This window comes from Pempheris klunzingeri, chromosome 3 (assembly GCF_042242105.1).
Source record: "Pempheris klunzingeri isolate RE-2024b chromosome 3, fPemKlu1.hap1, whole genome shotgun sequence".
Taxonomy (NCBI): domain Eukaryota; kingdom Metazoa; phylum Chordata; class Actinopteri; order Acropomatiformes; family Pempheridae; genus Pempheris; species Pempheris klunzingeri.
Window position 1 is genome coordinate 13092862 of NC_092014.1, and position 23356 is coordinate 13116217.

At 41.1% G+C, this 23356-nt stretch overlaps 1 protein-coding gene across 1 annotated transcript; it reads left to right on the plus strand.

The window, feature by feature from the left end:
* Positions 1 to 1490: 1490 nt before the first annotated feature.
* Positions 1491 to 22677, plus strand: prss12 (serine protease 12). Its single transcript, XM_070856584.1, has 13 exons — positions 1491 to 2182; positions 4038 to 4176; positions 5240 to 5412; positions 5609 to 5759; positions 6380 to 6558; positions 7240 to 7381; positions 7487 to 7707; positions 11025 to 11166; positions 14060 to 14265; positions 14899 to 14977; positions 15574 to 15696; positions 18953 to 19248; positions 20984 to 22677. The coding sequence occupies exons 1-13, from the start codon at positions 1792 to 1794 to the stop codon at positions 21313 to 21315; spliced, it is 2574 nt and encodes an 857-aa protein (XP_070712685.1). The 5' UTR covers positions 1491 to 1791; the 3' UTR covers positions 21316 to 22677.
* The last annotated feature ends 679 nt before the right edge of the window (positions 22678 to 23356 follow it).

Genomic DNA, 23356 nt, shown 5'->3' on the forward strand with positions numbered 1-23356 from the left:
TAAAATAGTGGACGCCTGTTGATGACGTTTACAAGCAGGCAGCTGTTGTTCCTCCAATCAGAGAATAATATATTATAGCCACTAGAGGCGCCATGTGGTCAGTCTGTGTCTTATTCTCTTCTTTCTCTCTCAAAACACACACACACACACACACACACACACACACACACACACACACTCAGGACTCACCTGTCGTAGTATTTTAGTCCTACTGTCATCACATATAAACCAAACACAAGTAGAGACACATGGTTGAGAGAGTGATTATGTTCTGTGTCAAACTGCAGCATCTCAGCTCTTATAGATCTGCAGAGTAGCTCTCATCACCATAAAGCCTTTTGGGGGAAAACAATCCCTTGCCTCTTGTAGATGGCAACAACATGTATAATTAAACAAGCCAATTTAAAATATTTTTTTCAATAGCTTCCATGTACGGTGAAAGAGAAACCACACAGGCTACTACACTGGCCTCATAGAATACACCTCCAAATCAATACCACAAATCATTACAACAGCAGACAAAATTGGTTGAGCACAGACCTCAGACAAAAAGATGGAGGTAGATATTTTATCACCAGGTCTTTCATTTTTCATAGCTTTAGTGAGGTAAATGTTTCAACTGAGCAGTGGTCCTCAGTTACACTTGCTGAATGTTTTAACTATTTGGAAGAGTAACTTATAAAAACAACCTAAGACTAAACTGGACTAAAAACTAAACTAGAAAGTAACTTTAAAAAGTAACTAAAATGGTCAAAATGAAAATAAATTGGTCTGAATGAATAAAAATTGGTCATTTGACCAATCAGAACACTTAATTCTTTCAGCCAATCAGATAGCCCCTTACTTTCAGCCAGTCAAAGCGCTTATTTTGCAATTAAGGGGTGCAAAGCCAAATCAGTTTTACCTGTGTGAATTTAATATGAACAATATTAATAATATTTAAGATTAACAACCTGATGTTACTACAACAGAGCCAGTGAGCGCTCATCTATAGAGTCATGGCTAATAATTGCATACAAATGCATAGCCTGTTAAAGAATTGCTTGTTGTTAGACCCGTGTTCTTTATAGGCTATAGTTAACTTCTGGTTCACGTTACATTGTAACGTGATCCAGTAAGGTTCCCGGATGTGCCGATCTGATATATATATATGTATGTATGTATGTGTGTGTGTGTGTGTGTGTGTGTGTGTGTGTGTGTGTGTGTGTGTGTATATATATACACACACACACACACACACACACACACACACATATCTATCTATCTATCTATCTATCTATCTATCTATATATATATATATCACTGATGTGCCTCATGTATGTGTATATGAAGGGCAGAGAGGAGTAAAACAATGGGACAATGAGCATGAGAAGTCAGAAAGCATATGGGATATATTCAAATAAGCATATTGCTTAAGGCCGTGTTATTTAAACAAGAGAGTATTTTCCAAACGTTTAGTCCCATCAGTGTTTATGGGATTATGAGTACTTTGCTGCTTACAGTATTAATCTCATTACTCTGGATAGGTTCCCCTCTCCTCCCTGTCAATTTGTCCTAGATTTGACATTACATATGAAATTAATTACAACATTGACACACATTAAATACAATCGCAATAGGGGAGGGGATTACCAGATTAACACATGCTATTGCACTTTCGTTGGGGGGCTGCCTGCCCATTAGCCTGCGCAAATAGGAGTTTCATTGATCCGCGTCGTTTTTGCTTTCTCGGCTCTCACTCTCGGCCCACGGCAGGGCGATGAGGGTGCCTGAAAATCGTCTCCTCAGCTGATGATAGAAGCTGCTCATTCTCTGCTGTCATCAGCTGCCTACAGCCGGAGACCTAACATGAATCTGGCATTTCTTGCTTTAACAGCAGTGCTTTTGGCTGCGACCAGTGGCTTCTGTTATTCCAGCAGCGTCCCCTCATTCATCCTGCCGTTCACCGACTGCGTCCAGAGCCGCGGGAAAGACGGTTTCTACCGTGGAGCCATAGACGTCACCGAGTCCGGCGCCCGGTGCATGAACTGGACCGAGGTGGCCGGCTTCAAGGAGCGCTACCCGGGCAAAGGGATAGGGGAGCACAACCACTGCCGCAACCCGGACGGCAGGATCCGACCCTGGTGCTTTTTCAGGAACCACAGAGGCAGAGTGGACTGGGGGTACTGCGACTGTAAACAAGGTAAACACACACACACACACACACACACACGCACACACTGCAGTATTTTGTAGGGAGTCTTAATCTGTAGAAATATGAGAGAAAAGTTAGACGCTTATAGGAGCTGAAATCCCATGAATACATTTTTTTTTAAAAACTATTTTCGCTGAGATATAGCAGAGCACTATGCAGGGGCTTTTGCAACTGTGTTAATTTTCTAGCTCCAGGAAGCCCATACTGAAGTAATTAGACAGGACACCTTCTGTGTCCCAGGTGCGAGTTAAACAAGTCTAAACACATTTGTGCTATTGATGGGTGCACAGGTATTGTATTATATTATTATATTTGATTATAACACAGTCCAAGAGATCACCAGTGTAAGCAGGCTAAGTAAAACTGTCATAATAAAATAATGGGACACATTATCACACTTATTGCTTGCATACACATCCATATTCTGCACTGGTTTCAGACTTTGATTTATTTATTTGTTTATCTCTATCTTTATGTGTATATATATATATATACATTTCTCTTTGTGTTTCTACTTTTTATGTTTCACTTTGTGTGTTTATTTTATATTTATTTTTATTCTATTATTGTTTCAGACAGGCGCTCATAACATTTGACTGTGCATTATACTGTGTGTAACTGTGTATGTGACAAATAAAGGTCTTGAATTGAAAAACACTATCAATACCTGTCAAGTGCACACACCTGAATTACTAGGTGTCACTAAAATGAAAACTGAGGGCAAAGTGGACCCTACATCTCCAGACTGATGAAAGGTGGAGAGGTTAGAGAGTGATGAAAGGAAGAGAGTGTGTGATATCCATCTGGCTCAAGACGAGTAGCATGCGGTATTTTTAGCCTTGTAGTGTGTTGGCACATCGTGGGTAAAATATCTTCCTGTAACTGATATGAAATTCACATTCTTTGATCCAGTTATTAAAGATGTTTGGACAATTACCAAATTTGTTGCCAAACTTTCTAGGTGAGCATGCACCCTCACATTCTCCGTTGCCAGAATAACTCCTCCCAAATATATCACACAAAGCAATCAGGTTACCCCAGCAATAACCAGCATGCACCCACACACACTGTAACCATGTCTTGTCACGTAGAAACCACTTGACACTTTAGGAAACATCTGTGAAACACTCAATTCCAAATGCTGATAAGGATGTGGCTAAAACTATTTTGATCCTAGAATCCATTGTGTGGCAGTGAGGAGTCATACAGGGGGAGAAAATCCCTTTTGTTCTTGAGAAAAAGAACAAATATTCTGTGCTGGTAGCTGTATGTCACTTGCTGTGACAATAAAAAAGACAACTAGAGGGGCATAGGCAAATAATCAGTCAGCTCCTTCATGGTCTCATTCTGTACTTTGTACTGTGCTATTTTCAACAGCACTGTCTCTTTATTGTTTATAATATTTATAGATGTGAAAAAACACACACTCACAAACAAAGTTTTGTCAGTGGTTGTCATGAACTGAAGTCAGATGAGAACTTCTATAGTACATGCAGCCGTTTTGATGCAGACAGATTCTCTGGCTCATTTATAAGGCACTTGTGTACATGGCTGTATATGTGCTCTCCTGCCATCTGTTTAAAATTGGTTTCTGCCTGCCTTCCTCTTTCTTTTCTTTTTCCACTTGAATTGAGTTTTTTCTCTTTTTCTTTGTTAATACAGTTTTTACTGCCTTTTATCCTGCTACCTGCACTCTTTCTCTTCTTCTAAACTTCCTACTGGTTTATATGTTTTGGTATGCTGTGACCCGTCTTTTATCTCTTTTGTGTCAACTTTAATCTCTCATTTTGTATGCGCTGTATTGTTATACATCTATCTCTCCCCAACCCTCTTTCCATCCTAGGTTCTGTGCGTCTGCAGGGAGGCCGCTCCAAGTTCGACGGCAGGGTGGAAATCTATCTGGGTGGAGCGTGGGGGTCCGTCTGTAGCGATGACTGGGGGGATGAAGACGCTGCAGTGGTTTGCAGACAGCTGGGCAAGGGGTGAGAGAGCATGCACATGCACACACATGCCTTCAGACATGCACTATTTGCTGCTGTCTGTCTGCCTCTCGCTCTCACATACATATTCAGCCACAGGTGCAAGTAGAATCACCATCTGCCATATAAATTCACAATGTGAAGCCGCCTTCAGAGGTCTGCCAGATGGGAAGAATGTGATTTAAATTCGGTCAGAGATTTTTACAACAACACTTCAGACTTATGCATGCATTCACTCCCTCCACAGTCTTTGTACTTTTCTGGTGTGACCCTTGCATTCCAACCCCCCATTCCTCAGAGGTATTTAAATACCTAAAGTGCTCAGCTATTTACCTTGTTACCAGCTCTCCCTTTGTCTCTCACACACATACACTTGTGACTTTGTGTTATGGTCTTGAATTATGAGATGCTTTCACGTCAGAGGAGTCATGGATTTTCTGGGCCTCAAGACCCCTACAAGATGGATCATACGTATTGACAGCATTCATAGGCTGGGGTGTAGTCAGTTCAGAAAGCGTCTGATTTCTCTGGAGAACAGAGACGTTCTGTGCACTCACTACACATGTTAACAGCAACACCAACGCTGGCATGCATTCTGACATGAACACATGCCTGTGTGTGCATATTCACACAGGAGTCAATGAAAGCCCACAGCGGAAAGGAAAGAGGGCAAATGTCAGCCATATGTCAGCTGGAATAGTTGGTGATGACTTTCACATGGCCAGTTATTGAGAGCTGTTGGGTGTAAAACCGCTGCACATTGGCCCTGGAATGGCAGATCATGTAGATGGCTCAAGTTTATAACTACCAGGCTAAAACAGCTGCTTTGCTTTTTGCTCTTAGATGAGCCGCCCTACGCTGGCTGCACGACTGATCTCAGGTGATATGAAAAAAGAAGCGCTAAGAAACTGTAAATAAGTTGCATCTCTCTTGATTTGTTTAACATCTTAAACACCTTATCAGATGATCAGGTGTTTACCATTTGACACTGTTTGTCAGTTGTGGGTTAAAAAAAAGTATTTCAGATTAGTAAAAGTATTTTGTTTGCTCATTCATCCCCTTCCAGGATCTCAGGTCGTGCACGTGCAGTTCCCCTGTATCGTCCAGGCTTGGCCAAGCTCCATTGGAGGGCGGTCCACTGCCAGGGAGAAGAGCCAGACCTGCTCCAGTGTCCCAAGACTACCTGGAATGGAGGGGAGTGTCCTATGGCTGCAGCCATCACCTGCACCCAGCAGCCAGGTAGGCATTCATCATGAGGAATTACAGGCCTGTGACTGATGGATGGCGGTTTGCATGAATATAATGAGATTTGATGATTCTACATACCCTCTACAAGTCTACAACCCCTTCTCAATGTATAATTTGTGTCAGCCTGCATAGACTCTTCAAGTAAACTATGCGTAAATGTGTGCATTCATGCTTGCGTTCCTCGCAGCGGTAGTGGCGCTTCCTATACGGCTGGTGGGAGGTCGATCGGGGTCAGAAGGCACAGTTGAGGTCTTCCATGCAGGGCAGTGGGGTTCTATATGTGACGACCAATGGGATGACAGCGATGCAGAGGTGGTGTGTCGACAACTGGGGCTGAGGTGAAAGGGCACCCACACACACACACACACACACACATAGATATTTATGTTCATATTAACATTATTTCCAACTGATAATTAGCATAAGGGAAATACACTGTAAGTTTGAGGAAGTGGGGGAAAATTGTGACAGAAAGACAGAGTTGGAAGCTGGGATGACTTAATGTGGGTGTCCAGCGGTCTATCTCTCCCTCTGTCTCCAAAAGTATGAGAAGTATTCTTTCCATTTGGACACACAGAGAGAGGAGCGAGCAGTAAAGAACATCTGGGAGTCAGATAATGAATCAGGCTCATTGTTCCTGCATGAATTCTAGTACCACAGAGATATGCATATTTAGCAACACTACACTTTCTGCAAATGTTCGTGTGTCCATTTTTTGTGTACGCCACTGTGGTGTTGGTGTTTCAATGTTTATATATGCCTGGATGTGTGAGGCAAGCAATTTCTCCAAAATTGTTTTAAAATGCAGTAGGTTGTTTCCGTTCAATTTCCAGATCAAACAAACACAGCATCCGCTGTATTTTGTAAGTCAGGGCCAGTACATCTGTTTTTACATTTATCAACATTACTGCAAACCAAACCTTCTATAATTCTTCTGTACCTTCTCTTTTCTTTGCAGTGGTGTGGTGAGGGCATGGGGCCAGGCACATTTTGGCAAGGGTTCAGGCCGTGTGTGGCTGGACGAGGTGCGCTGCACAGGCAATGAGCTAACTCTGGAGCAGTGTCAAAAAAGTGCCTGGGGGGAACACAACTGTCTGCACTCTGAGGATGCAGGAGTGTCCTGCAAGGCGCTTACAGGTAGAACCTCAGCATTGGCAATCCATAAAATTCATCTTCAAGAAATGCGAGTCAATGCACACTTATTTAGAAAGATATATAAGCTCCTCCAGGAATTCCCATCTTTGTGTGACAGATGGGTTGACATGTACCCATGATTCCTGAAGCTTTGTTGCTGAGGGCAATACACCTTTAACACGGCAGACATTGTGACATGACAAACAAAGATGCAACTGGTAATATTAACAATGGTTGCATTCTGTTTATTTTTCCTGGTGCTCGAACCGTGGTATTGTACATGCTGGGTTACTGGAATGCTGAAATTGAATAGACCCATCATTAATAGCATAGATATACCTGTACTTTACCCGCTATGACAAGTCAAAAAGTTTTCTTTGAAAAAGGTGTGGCAAATTGGTTTCGGGAGAGAAAAAAAAAAGAGAACTCAGATGAGAGGGGTGCAGGTTAATAGCACTATCATTGTGGTTGGCCATTGCATTAGCAGTGTTGTTTCTAAATGATTGCAATGCAATGTGCAGTATTACAATTTGAAATACTTAAGTCCATAAAAAAACTGTATATTGTTTATTTAAAATCGTTACTTTGATGCATATGGAAAGTTATGAAAACAATATACGTTTTTCAAATGCATTCTCATTAGTGAGGGCATTACTCGCTCTCTTTCTTTCTTTTTCTCTCCAGATGGAACTGTTAGGTTGGTCGGGGGTCCAGGCAGCCATGAGGGACGTTTAGAAGTCTTCTACCATGGTCAGTGGGGGACTGTGTGTGATGACGGCTGGACAGACTCTAACACACAAGTAGTGTGCCGACAACTTGGTTACAGGTATCGTGACGTATTTAAGCCCCAGAGCACACATGCGCACGCATTCTTGTAACTTATTAATAAGTACAAACTGTGTGTCTGTATGCATTCATGTCTACCTTGCAGATCAGGTGAGACTCTCCTTTCTGAAGGACCAGACATCACCCCTGTCCCACGCTTTGGGGTGGGGTCAGGTCCCATTCTTTTGGATGATGTGAGCTGCACGGGGAAAGAACCTAGTCTATTACTGTGCAACAGGAGGGAGTGGCTCCGTCATGACTGCACACATCATGAAGATGTTAACATTGCGTGCAGCCCTGAGCGCTACGGAGAAAGTCTTCCGACTAGTAAGGACAGAGTCTTATCCTATTGTATGACATATTTAAAAGGTTACAGATACCACAGAGACCATGAATGAGTGAGAGAGGCTCAGTGTAACCTTTTAAAATGTGTGCATGTGGTTAGCCACTGATATTATATATATATAATATATGCATGTGCACATGTAGATGGTGATTGGTTTTGGACTTTGAAAGACGAAGAGCAGTCACCACAGTGCTACTTGAATCCGTAAGCTTCCTATACCAACACACCTGGAAATGTGCTTTTCATGTGGGGGTGATTGAGGTCAGAGGTGGGAGGTTTGCAAGTTAGCAGGCGCACATTCGGTCAACCTTTAAACTTTTCTGGCCACTGGAAAATGGCCAGGAACTGCTGGTATTTGCCTTCATAAATGTTAACGGTCTTTCTCAAAAATACCATTCTGGTTTTAAAATTGGATCATAGCTCAGAAATTGCACTCGCAATGCTCTTAATGATCATTTAGTCCTCTTCTCATTTTTGCTTATTTCAGTGCACGTGACAGCTTTTGATACTGTTGATTTTTAACATCGTAAGGGAATGGGCACCTGCAGCATTGGTTTAAATTGGTTTCTCTGTTTTGTGTTGCTATTGCTGAATACAAATTATCCAGCCCCTTTGAATTATGGGGTGCTTCAGGATTCAGTCCTCAACCTGTTGATTTTTCCATTTATATGCCAACTAACTGAAAGAAGAAAGAAGATTTTATATCAGATCTATTTCTCTTTTGAATCCAGCAACATACATGGAAACATACATGGAAATTTAAATTGCTTTTCTTCTAGTTAATTTCAATGAATAAGAATTCATTATCGTAGGTCCAGATTCCTTTATCAATAGTTTCTTCTCTTATATTGGTTTATTGCTCCCCAATATAATCTGTCATACTACTAATAGTGAAATCAGTAATGCAGTCCTGTTTCCTTCAGTGATGCAAAATGGCAAAATTTGATCTATTTAATCTGGATTATTGCAATGCTTGAAATATATATTCCTGTTTATGGCCGTGTACAATTCACAAGTTTTAGGTATGATACAGTGTGAGAGTGCATAAAACCCCTATTCTAGCGTCTCTACACTGCTTACCTGTGCGTTCCATAGTTGACTCGAATGTGTATGCATCACTTTTATGGCTCATATGGGGTTACTTCCTGACCACTGACCTTTTACCCCCTATTAGCTGAGTCCCGTCTGAGATCCTCTGGTTGTTCCGTTTTAGTTTTTCCTGGGTAGAGCCTAAATCTGGCATCACTAGAGATCATACTAAAAAAACAATCTTATATAAAATCCCAGAAATCACTGAAATGACTCCTGTACTTTAATATCAATATTCCTATCAGTAATAATCATAGATTAAAGGAAGGACTGTAGAGGCCCAACATTGCCCGAAGTGCACACATACTTTATTGGAAATGAGGCACAGGAAACCAAACGATGAAAGCCTCAATGTAATTTCCGTTCACTTTGTAAAACCAGGTAATTGAAGTGTAAGCGGATCTGAAATCTGTTTCTAAGATCTCTGCCAAACTCAACCTGCAGTCAATCGGATCTCAAATTACATAGAAGAGGAGAGCAAACATTCTTCTAGAGACAGATAGAGGATGATGTAAGTCATGCTAACTCAAATAGGCACAGCTGTTGGTCAGCTTGTCCTGCCTTAATAATTGGGCCACTTGTAAAGTCATCATGATTAAATGGACCCACTGCAAACCTTTACGTCACGCCACTATTCTTCACTGTTCTTTACTGCAAAATCATAACTGTCAGGCACCAGAGGGCTGATATGTTGCTACACCATCACGTAACTCCAAATCAGTGTTACTGCAAAACTGCACCCCTGTATGAAATAGGACAGAAGGGTTCAGTTGTGTTACTACTTGTTGAAAGTGGGAGGAAGGGCTGAATGGTAGTGCCATTAATCAGGCTTATGTCTATAGCCTCCAGACACCAATAAAGATGCGTATGTGTAAGGACAGAGCTGCTTGGAACCAGTAGTGGTTCAGATTTCACCTCATACTGTACTTAACTGTTCAATTCTCTTCTGTCTGTCTTGATGTTGAATGTAACAGATACGATTCAGATAAGTCTGGTGAATGTCACAGAAAGGATACATCATGGTTTTTATGTCCCTAGATAATTTGGGTTTAGGTAGCTTATGTTGTTTGGCAAGAGCCTGAGGGACACACTCACCCCACAAACACCCACTAAAGACCCATGTCATTACTACATAGCATTTGTGTGTGTGTGGTTGTTTGTGTGCATTTGTTTGAGTCTTTATGTGTGTATGCAAATCCCCCCCTTCATCCTCAACATGCCGCAGACTGATTGGTCTGTGTTGTTTTTGGAAAAGGCGAAAAAGCAGATAAGCCAGGCTGTGCTTTGAACTCTCTCTCTCTCTCTCTGTTGTGACAGACCATCGCATTACGGATGTATCAGAGCACCAACATAATGAGTGTGTGTGTTTGTGTGTGTGCTGATAGAGGGCTGTTTGTGTTTCTAAGCAAGAGGACAAAGATGAGCATTTCCTCAGAAACCAACACCAACTAAGAAGTAAACATTCCCACAATTAACTCTCCTTGCCTTAATCTCACCCTCCTGCAATTCTTAGAGCCCACACAGGCATGTCTGAATGTGGCATGGCATTCAACTCATTTCATACACAGGGAACGATTCCAGGCTATTTACAAAATGATTGTATTACTATATATATAATGTTTGAGCTACAAAACAACTAACTATAGCTTGAAAATACCTGACACTTGGTGAGAGTGTAAACTGATCCTGAAACTGTCCACGCATGGAAAAGACATTAGCATTCACTTAAATGAGATTAGTGAGCATGTTTGTGTGTGTTTGCGTGTGCATGTCTGAGCATCTGTGTGCAGACAAACGGTGATGGATGGTTTAAACCTAAAGCCCAGACTGATTCGGTTAGCAGTGTGAGAGAACACTGAGAGAGAACAAGAGAGGGAGCGTGTGAAAAACAGAGACGCGATGAGAACAATTGATCTTTTCACAGTGACAGGAGTCTAAAAATGTCTCCCTCTGGACTCACAAGTGGTTGCGTGCATTAAAAGAGACAGGTGTTCAAGCTACTTCTTTTGTAGGGAACATGAGTGCACATGCCCCATTCACCAGCCCCATGTTAGCCTGGAAAATCAGGTTTGTTAGGGAATGTGTGTGTCGTAGAGTATTGCTAGACTCAAGGGTTTGGAGTAACGTCTGAGAGCAGAAATAGATATGTGCCAGCATGGTGAGTATGTGCAGTCATTTTAAATCATGTTTGCGTGTTTGCTGTCTTCAGCTGTGCCAGTAAGGCTCGTGGGAGGAGAGAGCCCTAGGGAAGGCCGGGTGGAGCTCTACCTGTCAGGACAATGGGGCACCGTGTGTGATGATGGATGGACTGATCGTGACGCTGAGGTGGTGTGCCGTCAGTTGGGACATAGGTATGTCGGTATGTGCACGCGGCCTTGATGATGGCCTTGTGTTTCTGGGCAACATGATAAAAGCTACAGCAAATACAATGACTTGCATGGAGTGTGAGCAAGAAGAATGTTTTATTTGCTGTATGAGCAGACAAAGCTGTGGCTGCTTTCACACATGGCTTACTGATGTAAGTTCAGTTTGCAGGATTAAAGTTTACCTATGCGGTTAAGAGAGATGGATGCAGTTTAGAAATGATTATGTTCATTTTTGATTATGTATCAATTATTCATTTGGTGAGCAAAATGTCAGAAGATAATCAAAAATGTCCATTGATTTCCCAGTGCCTAAGATGACATATTGGAATTACTTAAATCAAGCTAAGTGTACATTAAATGCATGCAGCACATGTGGCTACGTAAGGACAAATGCTGCAGCCTCATGGCCAGGATGTCGGAGAGGAGAGGTAAACTGTTGGAGAGAAGCTCAGTTGTGAGCTGTCACATTGCAATGTGATCACTCTATACATTACACTCACTTAAGTGAATCCAGACTCTGCCTACTCTGTTTGCAAAATCAATCACCATCTCTTAGACTTGGCATATGTCTCATATTTGCTCCCTTTTTCTGTGTCTGTCTTTCATCTCTCCATCAACCATCCTCCATTCAACCACAAATTTTCCTCATCACACAGATCTCGAGTTTCAAGCTAACCTACATTGGAAAAACTGTGCTTTGAATCATTAAAGTGACTATATTTCATTAATCCTTAATCTTAAAAATAGTACACTCATGTTTTTGAGCACATCTTATGAGCTTCTGGTGTGCTGCCAGCTGCTTTTATTAGGGGTTTTAGCAGTGCCCTTTCGCAGAGCCAAGATAAACATCCAATTAAAGCGCAGCCCAGTTGTGCAGATGACACATTCGTAGTGACAGACATGTTGAGGCGAAGCAAACTACATCATCTCATCCTCTCTGTGTCCCATTATCTCTTCCCTCAGAGACACTGTCCCATTTTCCAAAACAATGGCAATGGGATGGCAAGGGAAGTCTGTACCATAACAAACTGTCTTCATTTTCTCTCTCATCACTCCTCAGCAAGGGATACTAATCCCTCAGCCACCCAATTTTCTGTGATACATCTGTGTGTAGATGAAAGCCACATCTGGAGCGCATAAGTGTGTGAGAGAGAGAGAGGAAGCGTGTTGGAGGCGTGTAAAAGCCATGTTAGGATCATCATTCTGTCTCGCACAGGGTGTGGTGAAAGGTCGTTACATACGCAGCAGGTCCCCAAGGGTTGGAGGTTTTTCTGGGGATGGTAAAACAAAATATACACAGACACACGCACAGTTTCACACAAATTATATTCAAAGTCAACAGTTTGACCAAGCGTCCCCCTGAATAAGGACCTGTTTGAAACAGGACAACTCACGCGTGTGCACACACACACAACACACACACACACACACACACACACACACACAAAAACGTCAGCATAAAACTTTAAAATGTAATTTGGTAACAATTTGATTTACTATTTGTCGAAGTAAAGCATCATTCAGACTGTTTGGCTAACAAAGGTTAGTCAGTGGATGCAATCATAACTAAATAAAACATTGAGACATGAAAATAATAGATACATAATAAATAATAGATACAATGATAGACACAAAACTAGAGTGCAGCAGGGAATAAAGGGGTTTTATTGTAAACCTGGCTTTAAACTCACAGGACTTCTTTTGTTAGCTGCATTTTTTCTTCCATCCAAAATTCATGGTAAATGGACACGAAACGCAGTGTCTAAGAAAACACTTGCCTTTCCTTTCTAACTGGAGCATTTAGTATTCAAAGTAGACGATGTTGTATTTTTGACAGATTTTGTGTTATTGGTTCCATAGTGTTGCCACAGAAACACACCAGGCAGGCTTGATGTCAGGCCAGAGGTTTTGTTCCAAGTGACTTGGAGGTTCACCTTTTGCATTCTAAGTACCGCTCAGGGAGCTATTGGAGACACAGACACAATGCTAAATGTCTCAATAAGAGACATGAGAATCCCTCTGGATGAGTGGGGATACGAGACCTGCCACCCACCAAACCCAAGGGACGCAATATGAGGCCCTCTCAGTTAGTAATCTATCAATCTTAATTAAAATCACAGTTACAGCCTACACACACACACACACACACAAAACCTAAACCTCTGTGTGTAAGCTGTTTGCTAATCAAAGTCAGAGTCAAAAAAGTCAAAAAAATACTGTTATCAGATTGTAGAAGTGGTCTGACGCAGTGTTTTGCGTCACAGCAAGAGAATGTCAAACCATAACATCTATACTAACATGTCATCACTGCTTTATTGCTCACATGTAGCAGCTACGCATTGAACTCTTGACTCTTTGGTTTCGGACATGATTAAAGGTCATTTGGAAAAGATACATTTTGTCAAATGTGGTCAACCCAACAAAATAGAAACGATATTATAAGATCTGGCATACACACCACACACATTCAAAATGTTGTTAGACTTTTACACAAAACAGACGTTGCTACATATTAGATTCTGACAGGAACTGTAACTCATCTGCAGTTGGTTTAAAATGTTGCATCTTGTTGTCTGAAAAAACAAAGTGCAAGGATCTCCACTGTTGTCCTCTCTCTATTGCCCACCAGTGGAGTGTAGAATTGAACATTTTAGTTATTACCTATCAGGTTCCCCTGAGTGCATTTTTCAGTGCACTCATTGTTGCGTCCATTTAATAACTTACTGTCTCTCTGGTCGGCTAAGCAGTGCCTTCTAGATGTTCCCAGAGCTTAGTTTTCTGAAGTTTTATCTTCAGGCACAATGTTAACTACATTGTTCACAGGTTAATATCATGTAGAAGGAAATGACAATGAAATGCCTGTGTGTTCTGTCTCCAGTGGTGCGGCGAAGGCCCGCGTGATGGCATACTTTGGGGAAGGGACAGGGCCCATCCACGTGGACAACGTGAAGTGCAGCGGCGAGGAGCGCTCGTTAGCAGACTGCATCAAACAGTCACCAGGCACACACAACTGTCGCCATAGTGAAGACGCCGGAGTCATCTGTGACTATGGTGAATTGCCGCCCAGCAATAAAGAGGTCAAAGGTCAGTCAGCTCCTGTGATTTATTTGGAGCATTTGCGTCTGCAGTGAGCATGCATGAGACTATAGTGCGTTTAGCAAACATTTCCAATATGCCATATATGGTGAAAAACAAGTGACGTAAGAAAAGTCAGAAGGTAAGATTCTGAGTGGAGAGCAGGGAGGACTTCAGTGTGTGTTTACATATATCCAGATGGTAAAATGGAGAGAGTGATCTTATTGCTTCACCCTGTCTGTCACACATCAGGGCAGACTCACACAATGCTATCCATTACCTGCACATATGCTATTCCTTCCATTTCTCTCATGCACATAGTTGGAAAAGTCAAATCGGTGCAGGAGGGTGTTTTGTCTCTTCAGTATGATAAATTACATCTTCTGAAAAAGCACTTAATCTGTGTTTGTAGATTTTAAAATCACATACACACAGACTATGAAAACGATCCATCATTTATTTAATTTACTTTATTTCAGGTTCATATGAAGTAGTAAAAGATGAATTTCAAACATTTTTTTCCCCGTACGTCTAAATATTTAATAAGAGCAATATCTGAGCCTAAATGTATGGTTTAACAATCATCACCCTCCCACACACTCACATATGCACACCCAACGGTTCCTCTTTTGTCTCTGTCAGATCCTGTCAACTCAATTTGTGGTCTGCGGCTCAAACACACTCGTCAGCGCCGCATCATAGGAGGAGAAAACTCACTGAGGTAAGCTTGAAGGGACAAGAGGGATTAATGATAACGCAGTGAACGGCTGCCAGGGACATGTAGAATAAAGGATATTGGACACATTTTCAAGTCAATGAGTCTTAAATGGAAAACAGCTGATCTGAGGTTACAGGAAAAGAAGTGGTGTGCACTTCCAAACATGAGCTTACTGTATATGTGTGAAAGCATGCAAGTGAACAGGAATGTCATCATTAAATGTTGTCTAGAATGATTTACGAGAAGAGAAACAGGCATGCACACTGAAAGACTCTCTGGAATTAAACAATAAAATCTTGTGGTTATGACTTTCTCTGGCTTTTGTTTGTATGTGTGTGTGAGTGTCTGTGCCAAACCAAAGAATGTTTTTCATTGTATTTATTTGGGTGTGAGCATGTTTAGATGACATCCTGCAGCTTCAGTCTGACAGGTATGCTAATGTTTAATGTGAACACAACATGCAATAAACACAAACGCTGACTTCGTAATCATTGTTTTGTTCGCACAATTTAATCTTTTATTCTTTCATAATTGCTTGTGTTTGTGTGTGTGTGGGTGTGTGTGTACATGCATGCTTCGTTGTGTGTTTGTGCCTGTAGGGGTGGCTGGCCTTGGCAGGCTGCGATTCGTTTGCGTGGATCTCGAGGAGACGGGAGGCTGGTGTGTGGAGCGACCCTCGTTGACACCTGCTGGGTCCTCACCTCAGCACACTGCTTCAAGAGGTCAAACACACACGCTCACATCTACTTGCACACACGTGTCGCGCTATGTTCGATACTTGAAGCCAATAAATGTCCAACAGCAGATTCGGTATGGAACTTCGTTCAACGCAACGCAAACACAGCACAAAAATATACAAACAATTTATTAAACAAAATAGTAACAACAACCATTGGCCAGTGCCTAAAATATGATTAAGAAGTGTTATAGAAATCACTAGAATAATGGTATAAAGATATTCAAGGAATTGGATAAAAGTAAAATAGGAAAAATCCACCATAAATAAAACCGAGTGGACAGAAGAGACTAAGATATCTGCATAAAATGAATACCAAATAAAACAAGACTACAGTGAAACTCCAATGAACTGCCTATATGGTCAGTTTTGTGACCCAAACCTTTTTGCCTTAGCCACCACTTTTTCTCTTCACATCCACAGGGATGGTCAGTTGGTGTTTTCTGGTCAGTCAACAATGTTTCTTTAGTTATCTATCTTCTTGGAAGTGTTGGTGTGCTTATGCAGTCATATGCCTCTGTCTGTAGCTTGAGCTACAACCAAGCTACAACATTTATTTACTTGCCCTGTATATTCAAATCTGGCATAGGCAAGAGAATCTCAACTATGTGAGCAGTAATCAGTAGTGGTTTGGATGTGGTTATGCTGTAGGTGGCAGGGAGACAGCTGGAGTTACTTCATCACAACTTCATTTGGCTTGGGGGCCTCCACATGGCGCCACCAGCTTGAAATCCATCACCTAATGCATACAGCAGAGAAGGCAGTGAAAGGACATGTACAAAAAGGAGAATGAATTGAACAGAAAGTTCATTGTGAGAGCACTAACCCTAGAGTCTGTATTTGATATTCATACAGTACATGTAAGGTTGTCAGACTGTATTTTAAGGATGATATCTTTTGGTTTCATTACTAGGTTTTAGTTCCAGAGTTTGGGTTTGGTAGGAAAACCAGAACTCTTTACAGGCTCCAGCAGGTCCACCATTATAAATCGTGATGTTTCCATATTAAAGAGAGGCAGAGGTCATTCACTAAATCCTTTCCAGTACCATGTCTCAAGCCATTCCCAGGCTCTTTCCATTTCCAGAGTTGTACTTCTACTACAGGAAACTCTACCCCTCTATTTGACTCCAATCTCATCTTATAAATGACACACAGAGGAAACACACTGCTGTGCTGTGCTGCAAATTAAGACGCTTGGGATGTAGCAATCAGGACCTCTACGACTGATTAATGCAAACAATGCAATTAGTTGACCACCAGTTAATTTGCACATTGAAATAATGAGTTTTACTCTGACTCTCTAATGACAATGATAACTAATTTAAAGCGGCACAGCAGGCACGGTGCATATGACGAGGTCTTTCAACAGATTGCTTTTGTGCAAGAATAAATAAATGATAGACTTTATCCAAACATTGTATGTTGGTATGCATTTAAGGGGCTAGGTGCACCCTCACCTACGTCCTCAGGCTTTGCTTGTTATATTGAATAGGGTTGATCTAATTAATGTCAGATTGATGACTTTAGTACAATAGTAGCTTTCTGTTGAGTGCTGCAAATTTCCACAGAATTTGTACAGCACATGCACAGCTTTACACTTTATACTGTTGTGGAAAAGATACTGTGAGTGCACACATAAACACCGAATATTAAGACATGACTGAAATTGTGAAAGGTGTTGTTGTATGTAGGATATTTGTTATCACAGACACTGAAAGCACACAAGAAAGGTCAAACACTACAAAGTACTTTTCTTGCCTGCCTGATCACATATCAGTCTTCAGCGCTCCAAGCTGTTAGCCTCGGCTATGACAGCTTTGAAAAGTAATTTGCTGCATGCAAGCCAGAGCATGCAGACCAAGATAGGGACTTCCGACTTTACAGTGTCAACTTTCTGATATGGTAACCGAAATAGAGTGACACACACACAAGAACACACGCCAACAAACAAGAAAACACACCCTGCAGTCACACAATACACAGAAAATACATCAATAAGCTCTCACAGCCACTTCTACTTGTTCTTAAATGTAAGCAAGCACAAACGACTCTCTAATGGCATGTGTATGGTACAACTACTAAATGTAACTAACACGATTGGATTACACTATGCCTTACACTACCATAACTGATTAGTAGGTTCATAAACATTGACCTCAGGTCAGTGGTCACATGCTGACAACATATTAAACCTATTTATACCATATAGCTGTACAGCTGGAGGCTTGCAACAGTAACAGAACTCCAGCAGATTCTGAACTGTTTTTAGCAACAACAATGTGTGAAAGGTAATTTAGGCATTACATTCATACCCCACTCTAATCCTGAGATTTTGCCTTTAGCACAGAACAGACCAACAGTCATTAGCTTTGTGTTGCTGTGTGTGCGCGCGCCCGCGTCGCTGGGTTTGTACTGTATGTATCTTACTGATCAGCAGTGTCTCTGCTCTGCCAGGAACATCGAGGCATTCCCAGGTCAGGGGATCTTTCCGGAGACACTCTACCAGTTGTAACTGGACACAGAGACTTGGCTTGATCGAAAGGCCTCCTGCTCTTCCCTCCGTCCCTCCCTCCCTCTCCCTTGGTCTTGTCTTTATCCCTGACTTACCCTACTCCTCACTTCTCCTTCTCCCCCACTCACACCATCAAGTGGAAAACACTCCATTAAAAGCATAAACACACAGACACAATGACAGATTTATTGTCATTGTTGCCTAAACTCAGTTTTCATTTGTTTAGTTAGCCTCTAGAAATATTGCAAGTAGAGTGCAACCCTCTCCTATTTATAATTTATTGTGAACTGAAAACATATAAAAGCACTACAGAAATGTCCAGGAAAAACAGGAGGTGCAGCAGAGAAAGAGAAAGACCATGTATCTGATTAGCTGCTTGAGAAAAGCTTGTCGGACGCTTGTGAGACACAAACATAATACGTCATACAAAATTTAGCTGAAAATCAACAAGAAAAGTTTAAACTAGGAGGTAAAAATAGAAAAGATATCCAAAACATGGCTGTGAGAATAACACTATGAATCCTTAAACATTTAGAAGAAAACCGTAAAATCTATTCCACTACTCACTGGCCACTAGCGTAGACTTTATGACCATGTGTGTTATGTTCTTGTACTTTTTCCAGCTTGTAATTTTATTGCTCCCGCTTTATGTATCACCAGTGAGATTTTTCACACACACATACATTCTTTCTCTAATGGACTTGATCTACCCTTTTATTTCCCCCTGCAGGTATGGAAACAGCACCAAGCAGTATAAAGTTAGAGTGGGCGACTACCACTCCCTCGTCCCAGAAGAATACGAAGAGGAGTACGCCGTTGATCAGATTGTGCTCCACCCAAACTACCACTCCCTTAGCAATGATTACGATCTGGCCTTGGTTCGTCTGTCACCGGGGGCACCGGGCCAGATGCCGGGAGAGTGTGTGTCATTCAGCCGTCATGTTCTTCCCGCCTGTCTGCCTATGAAGAAGGAGAGAGTGCTCAAACAAGCCAGCAACTGTCACATTACCGGCTGGGGTGACACAGGTGAGAGTGTGTTTGTGTGTCGAGGAGAGGTGGGTACGGTGGCCCTGAGGTGCAAAATGTGACATCATTTCATTTCATCCTTGTTCATTTAATGTTGTATTTAATGTGAAACATATTTACCATAATTGAAAGGTAGAAGATATGTTAAAGTTGAAAAGAAACACTCACAATTATTCATAAATCATGCAGTAAATAAAATAGTAAGTTAATAAAAGAAAAAAGAAAATCATATAGCCCCAGGACTAATTATTTACGGGGTAAAGTCTGTTGTTCATTTGGTCAGACAGTAAAACAATCGTGTGCTGTAACAACAATAATATTCCTACCATATGTAAGTCATTTATTCAGTCATTTTGAAGGTTAACTGCAAAAGCACAAAAGACAGAAGAACCCCCACCACTAATTGCACTTGTTTGACTTCATGCTCTGTATCTGTTCTTACACTTGACAGCAGACGTGGACACACATCTGTTAGTGATCTATGAATTACATGCTGATGTCATTAAAACTTAGCAACATGGTCACAAAGGGCTACAGGAGGTCACAGTACACGCTTATGAAGTAAATGTGTCTTTTTTGCCTTAATGCCAGTTGAATTCGTGTGTGTGTGTGTGTGTGTGTGTGTGAGAGCGTTTTTATTAGTTTGCTTAAATGGGATGACAACACAAGCTATTTAGAGAGTGTGATGCTGGGAAAGGCTGTTTAACTTAAGGCGAGATGTCTGCTTTGTACAGCTGTTTGCATTTGGCTATCTGCCACTCCAATCACACACATAAGCATATCTTGCTTATGTGTTGCTAGTACTCTGTGGTCATGAACAGAGCCAGGAACGAAAGCAATTGGCCGCATTCATGTATGGAAAGCCATGGAGGGATCATATCCTTGTCATTACCAGGCCTCAGGGGTAGTAGTTGAAAAAGCAGCCAGTGACTGCACGTGTATCAAAAGAAGCTCATTTTTGTCATCATCCTTCCTCGACCAACAGTTAAGTTAGAATTGACAAGGTCTGCATGTAGGGGAATTGGATTTTTCATTTTTTTAAGTGATACAGGAAAAAAAATATAATGGGTGTTCTTGGAATGAAAGAAAACAGAAACTCTGCCAGAAACCTTGAAATTGATGAATCTCTAAATTAGAGAAACAAAAAAACTGTCAAAAAAAATCAAAGACAGGAATGTGATAAGGTTGAGTGAAGTGCTGTGTCCTGCCCACTGGCAAGGCAAGGCCAAAAAATAAAAAATGAAAAATAAATATATCTATTTGGCACAAGTCATACACATGGGGGAGGCTGAGTGCTTCTCATGCACAATCATCAAAACAATTTGTAAATAGTCTAAACATTACAGAAACTCATTCACAATCAAGTACACAAACTAGACTGGGAGTCCACAGCCATGCTAGCAGCTCTAGAAGGCTCTAGTTAAGCTAAAGTCAACATGTTTGCATGCTCGCAATGATCATCTTGTTATGCTGCAGTATGCTGCAGAGGGCCAGCATTCAACAGGTCTGATTTTTACAATGTTAGTTTAGTTTGTTAGTATGCTAAGATGTGCTGATGGACTGATAGGAATGTCATTTGTTTTGCAGGTATTTTTCCATCAGCATAAACAAAGTCTTTCCAATAAACAGAGATTTTGAGGTCAGGGGATCAAAGTGAAGGAGCTGTACCAGTGTGCTCACACACTCCTCCAAACATCCTTATTCTGAACTCTAACGCTGTCCCTCTCTCTCTCAGGCCGCTCATACTCCAAGACCCTACAGCAGGCCCCCATCTCTTTACTTCCCCGTCGCCATTGCCAGCAGCATTTCCACGGTGCCTTCACAAGCCGCATGCTCTGCGCCGGCAGCATCCAGCCGGAGAGGCGTGTGGACAGTTGCCGTGGTGACAGTGGAGGTCCGTTAGTGTGTGAGCGTCCAGGAGGGGGTTGGGTGGTTTACGGGGTCACGTCCTGGGGCCATGCCTGCCGGACACAACAGTCCCCTGGTGTCTACACCAAAGTCTCTGCCTTCAGCTTGTGGATACACAAGGTGATTGGACATGACGACAGAAAAGAGAAAAAGCGATGAAAAGGTGAATGAGAAACTGAAACAACTGACCTATCGATCAGAAAGAATGACTCTTGAGACTTACTCGATTGGTCAAGTGACAACTGATACAAAAATATATTTCAGTCATGAATAATTGATCAAGTTATGTAAGCTATAACCTAATTTTCAAATGGAGAGGACGTGACAACGCTGAACTTTTTCAAGAAACTTTATTATGTTCTGAGAGAGGAAAGTATGTCTTTTCTCTCATCTCAGTCATTAGCACTTACTTTAATGATTTAATATTCTTATGAGCTGCAAGATTTTGGATGGTGTTGAATCAAGAAAATGCCATAACTTAAATATCTTCTTGGTGTTTCTCGTGACACAGCATACTACACTATGTCTTTTTTCAAATTGTAATAATGTTTTCCGTTCTTGCTTTTGTTATGAAGTTATGTTGTAATTTATGATATGAAATGTGTGATTAAACATGTTAAAAAGGGACCACAGTGTACAAACAAACCAAACAGTATACATGCATGCAGTCATGCATACACAGTGATGGCATGATATGAATTTGCAGACTTGCACTAAGAACCCCACCTTTAGGTACTTAATGCATGATATTCAATGCTTTTGTGTTAAGCATTTTGGTCATATTGACATTTGCCAAAGTGACGTCTTTCAACCTCATTTCATTCTTATTTATGTAATGCTTCTCCACTGTGCTCTTTGTTTAACTGTGTCAAAATCAGATATCAGGTCTTAGTAATTACTCAGGCATTTATAATTTATATCCAGTCAGTATTTGTCCTTGTCTCAGTGCTGCTTTACATTTGCAGAGAAAGGGCTGGACTTAAGTGTTTCTAAATCACAGCTCAACAGCATTTCTAAGTGTTGATTTGCTGTATCAACATTGTTTAGTCACACTCTTTAGTTCAGATGGGATAGATTAGGGGTTGTCGAGGTTTTGACAACACACACACACACACACACACACACGGAGACAATCGAGTACACTTGAAAAAACAGACACTAGACTGCCTTCTTATTTGTTTACTGACTATGTGTTATGTTTCACTGTACTGTAACTTTTCCTCATAAATGTAGATTTTGTAAAAGGTCTGAGTTTGATGTGTGTTTAATTAAGACACTTAAATATTTCAGTCATAAAGGCCAAAAACTGTTGATGTAAAAAACCATTTGCTGTTACTGAATATACTTTCTAAGTGGTTGTTGCACTTTATGTTACACTGTCATTCCCACACACTTAAAAGGTGACAGCTGCTGGAACAACGGAGCTCTTTCAGGTTTGTCTCTGACTGTAAACTGTCAAAGTGAGCACCACCATGTCAGACAATGTGTATGCACACACACCCACACACGGCATCTGCACGAATGGCAGCCATTTTCTGACTTGTCCTCATTTACAAGGCAAATACGTCCTGTTGACTCAACACACATTTGAGAACTGGGACTTACTGTTGCAGTGAGGAGCTGCGTGAGATCTTGCCAACGTAAATAAAAATATTCTCATCTTTACAGCATTTGTTTTTGCTTGTGCAGTTATTTAATCTTTAAAAAGTTATTGTTACACTTTTGCTTCTTGTATCAAAGCACCTAATTCATTATGCATTTACTGTTTTTTTCCCCCCTTTATAAGCCAAATACTTTTGTGACACACTGTTTATAACAGTTTATGTTATAATATTAAACAGAATAGCACCATCTTGTGGTTAATGCATCACATTAAACTGCATTCCATAATTATGTGTCGGTGGAAATTTCTATTTCTAAATAGTTGTGTTTACTGTTGTGTCATTTGTATTCATAATCTTGAACTCGCATGTGGACCTAAGTGAGATAATGACCACTGTCATCTAATTATTATTTGGTGTCAGAACCACTTGAAACTAAGACAATGCCGCAAATGATGGTGAAAGGCATCCTGAAAATTGAAAAGTTATAGTTTCAAGTTTAGTCTGGCTCTGACAGTGGTCATTAATGTGATTTCTGCAAGCGGCTCTGCTTTCAGATGAGCCTCTATTTGATTTTAAAATATTGACTTAGGGAATTA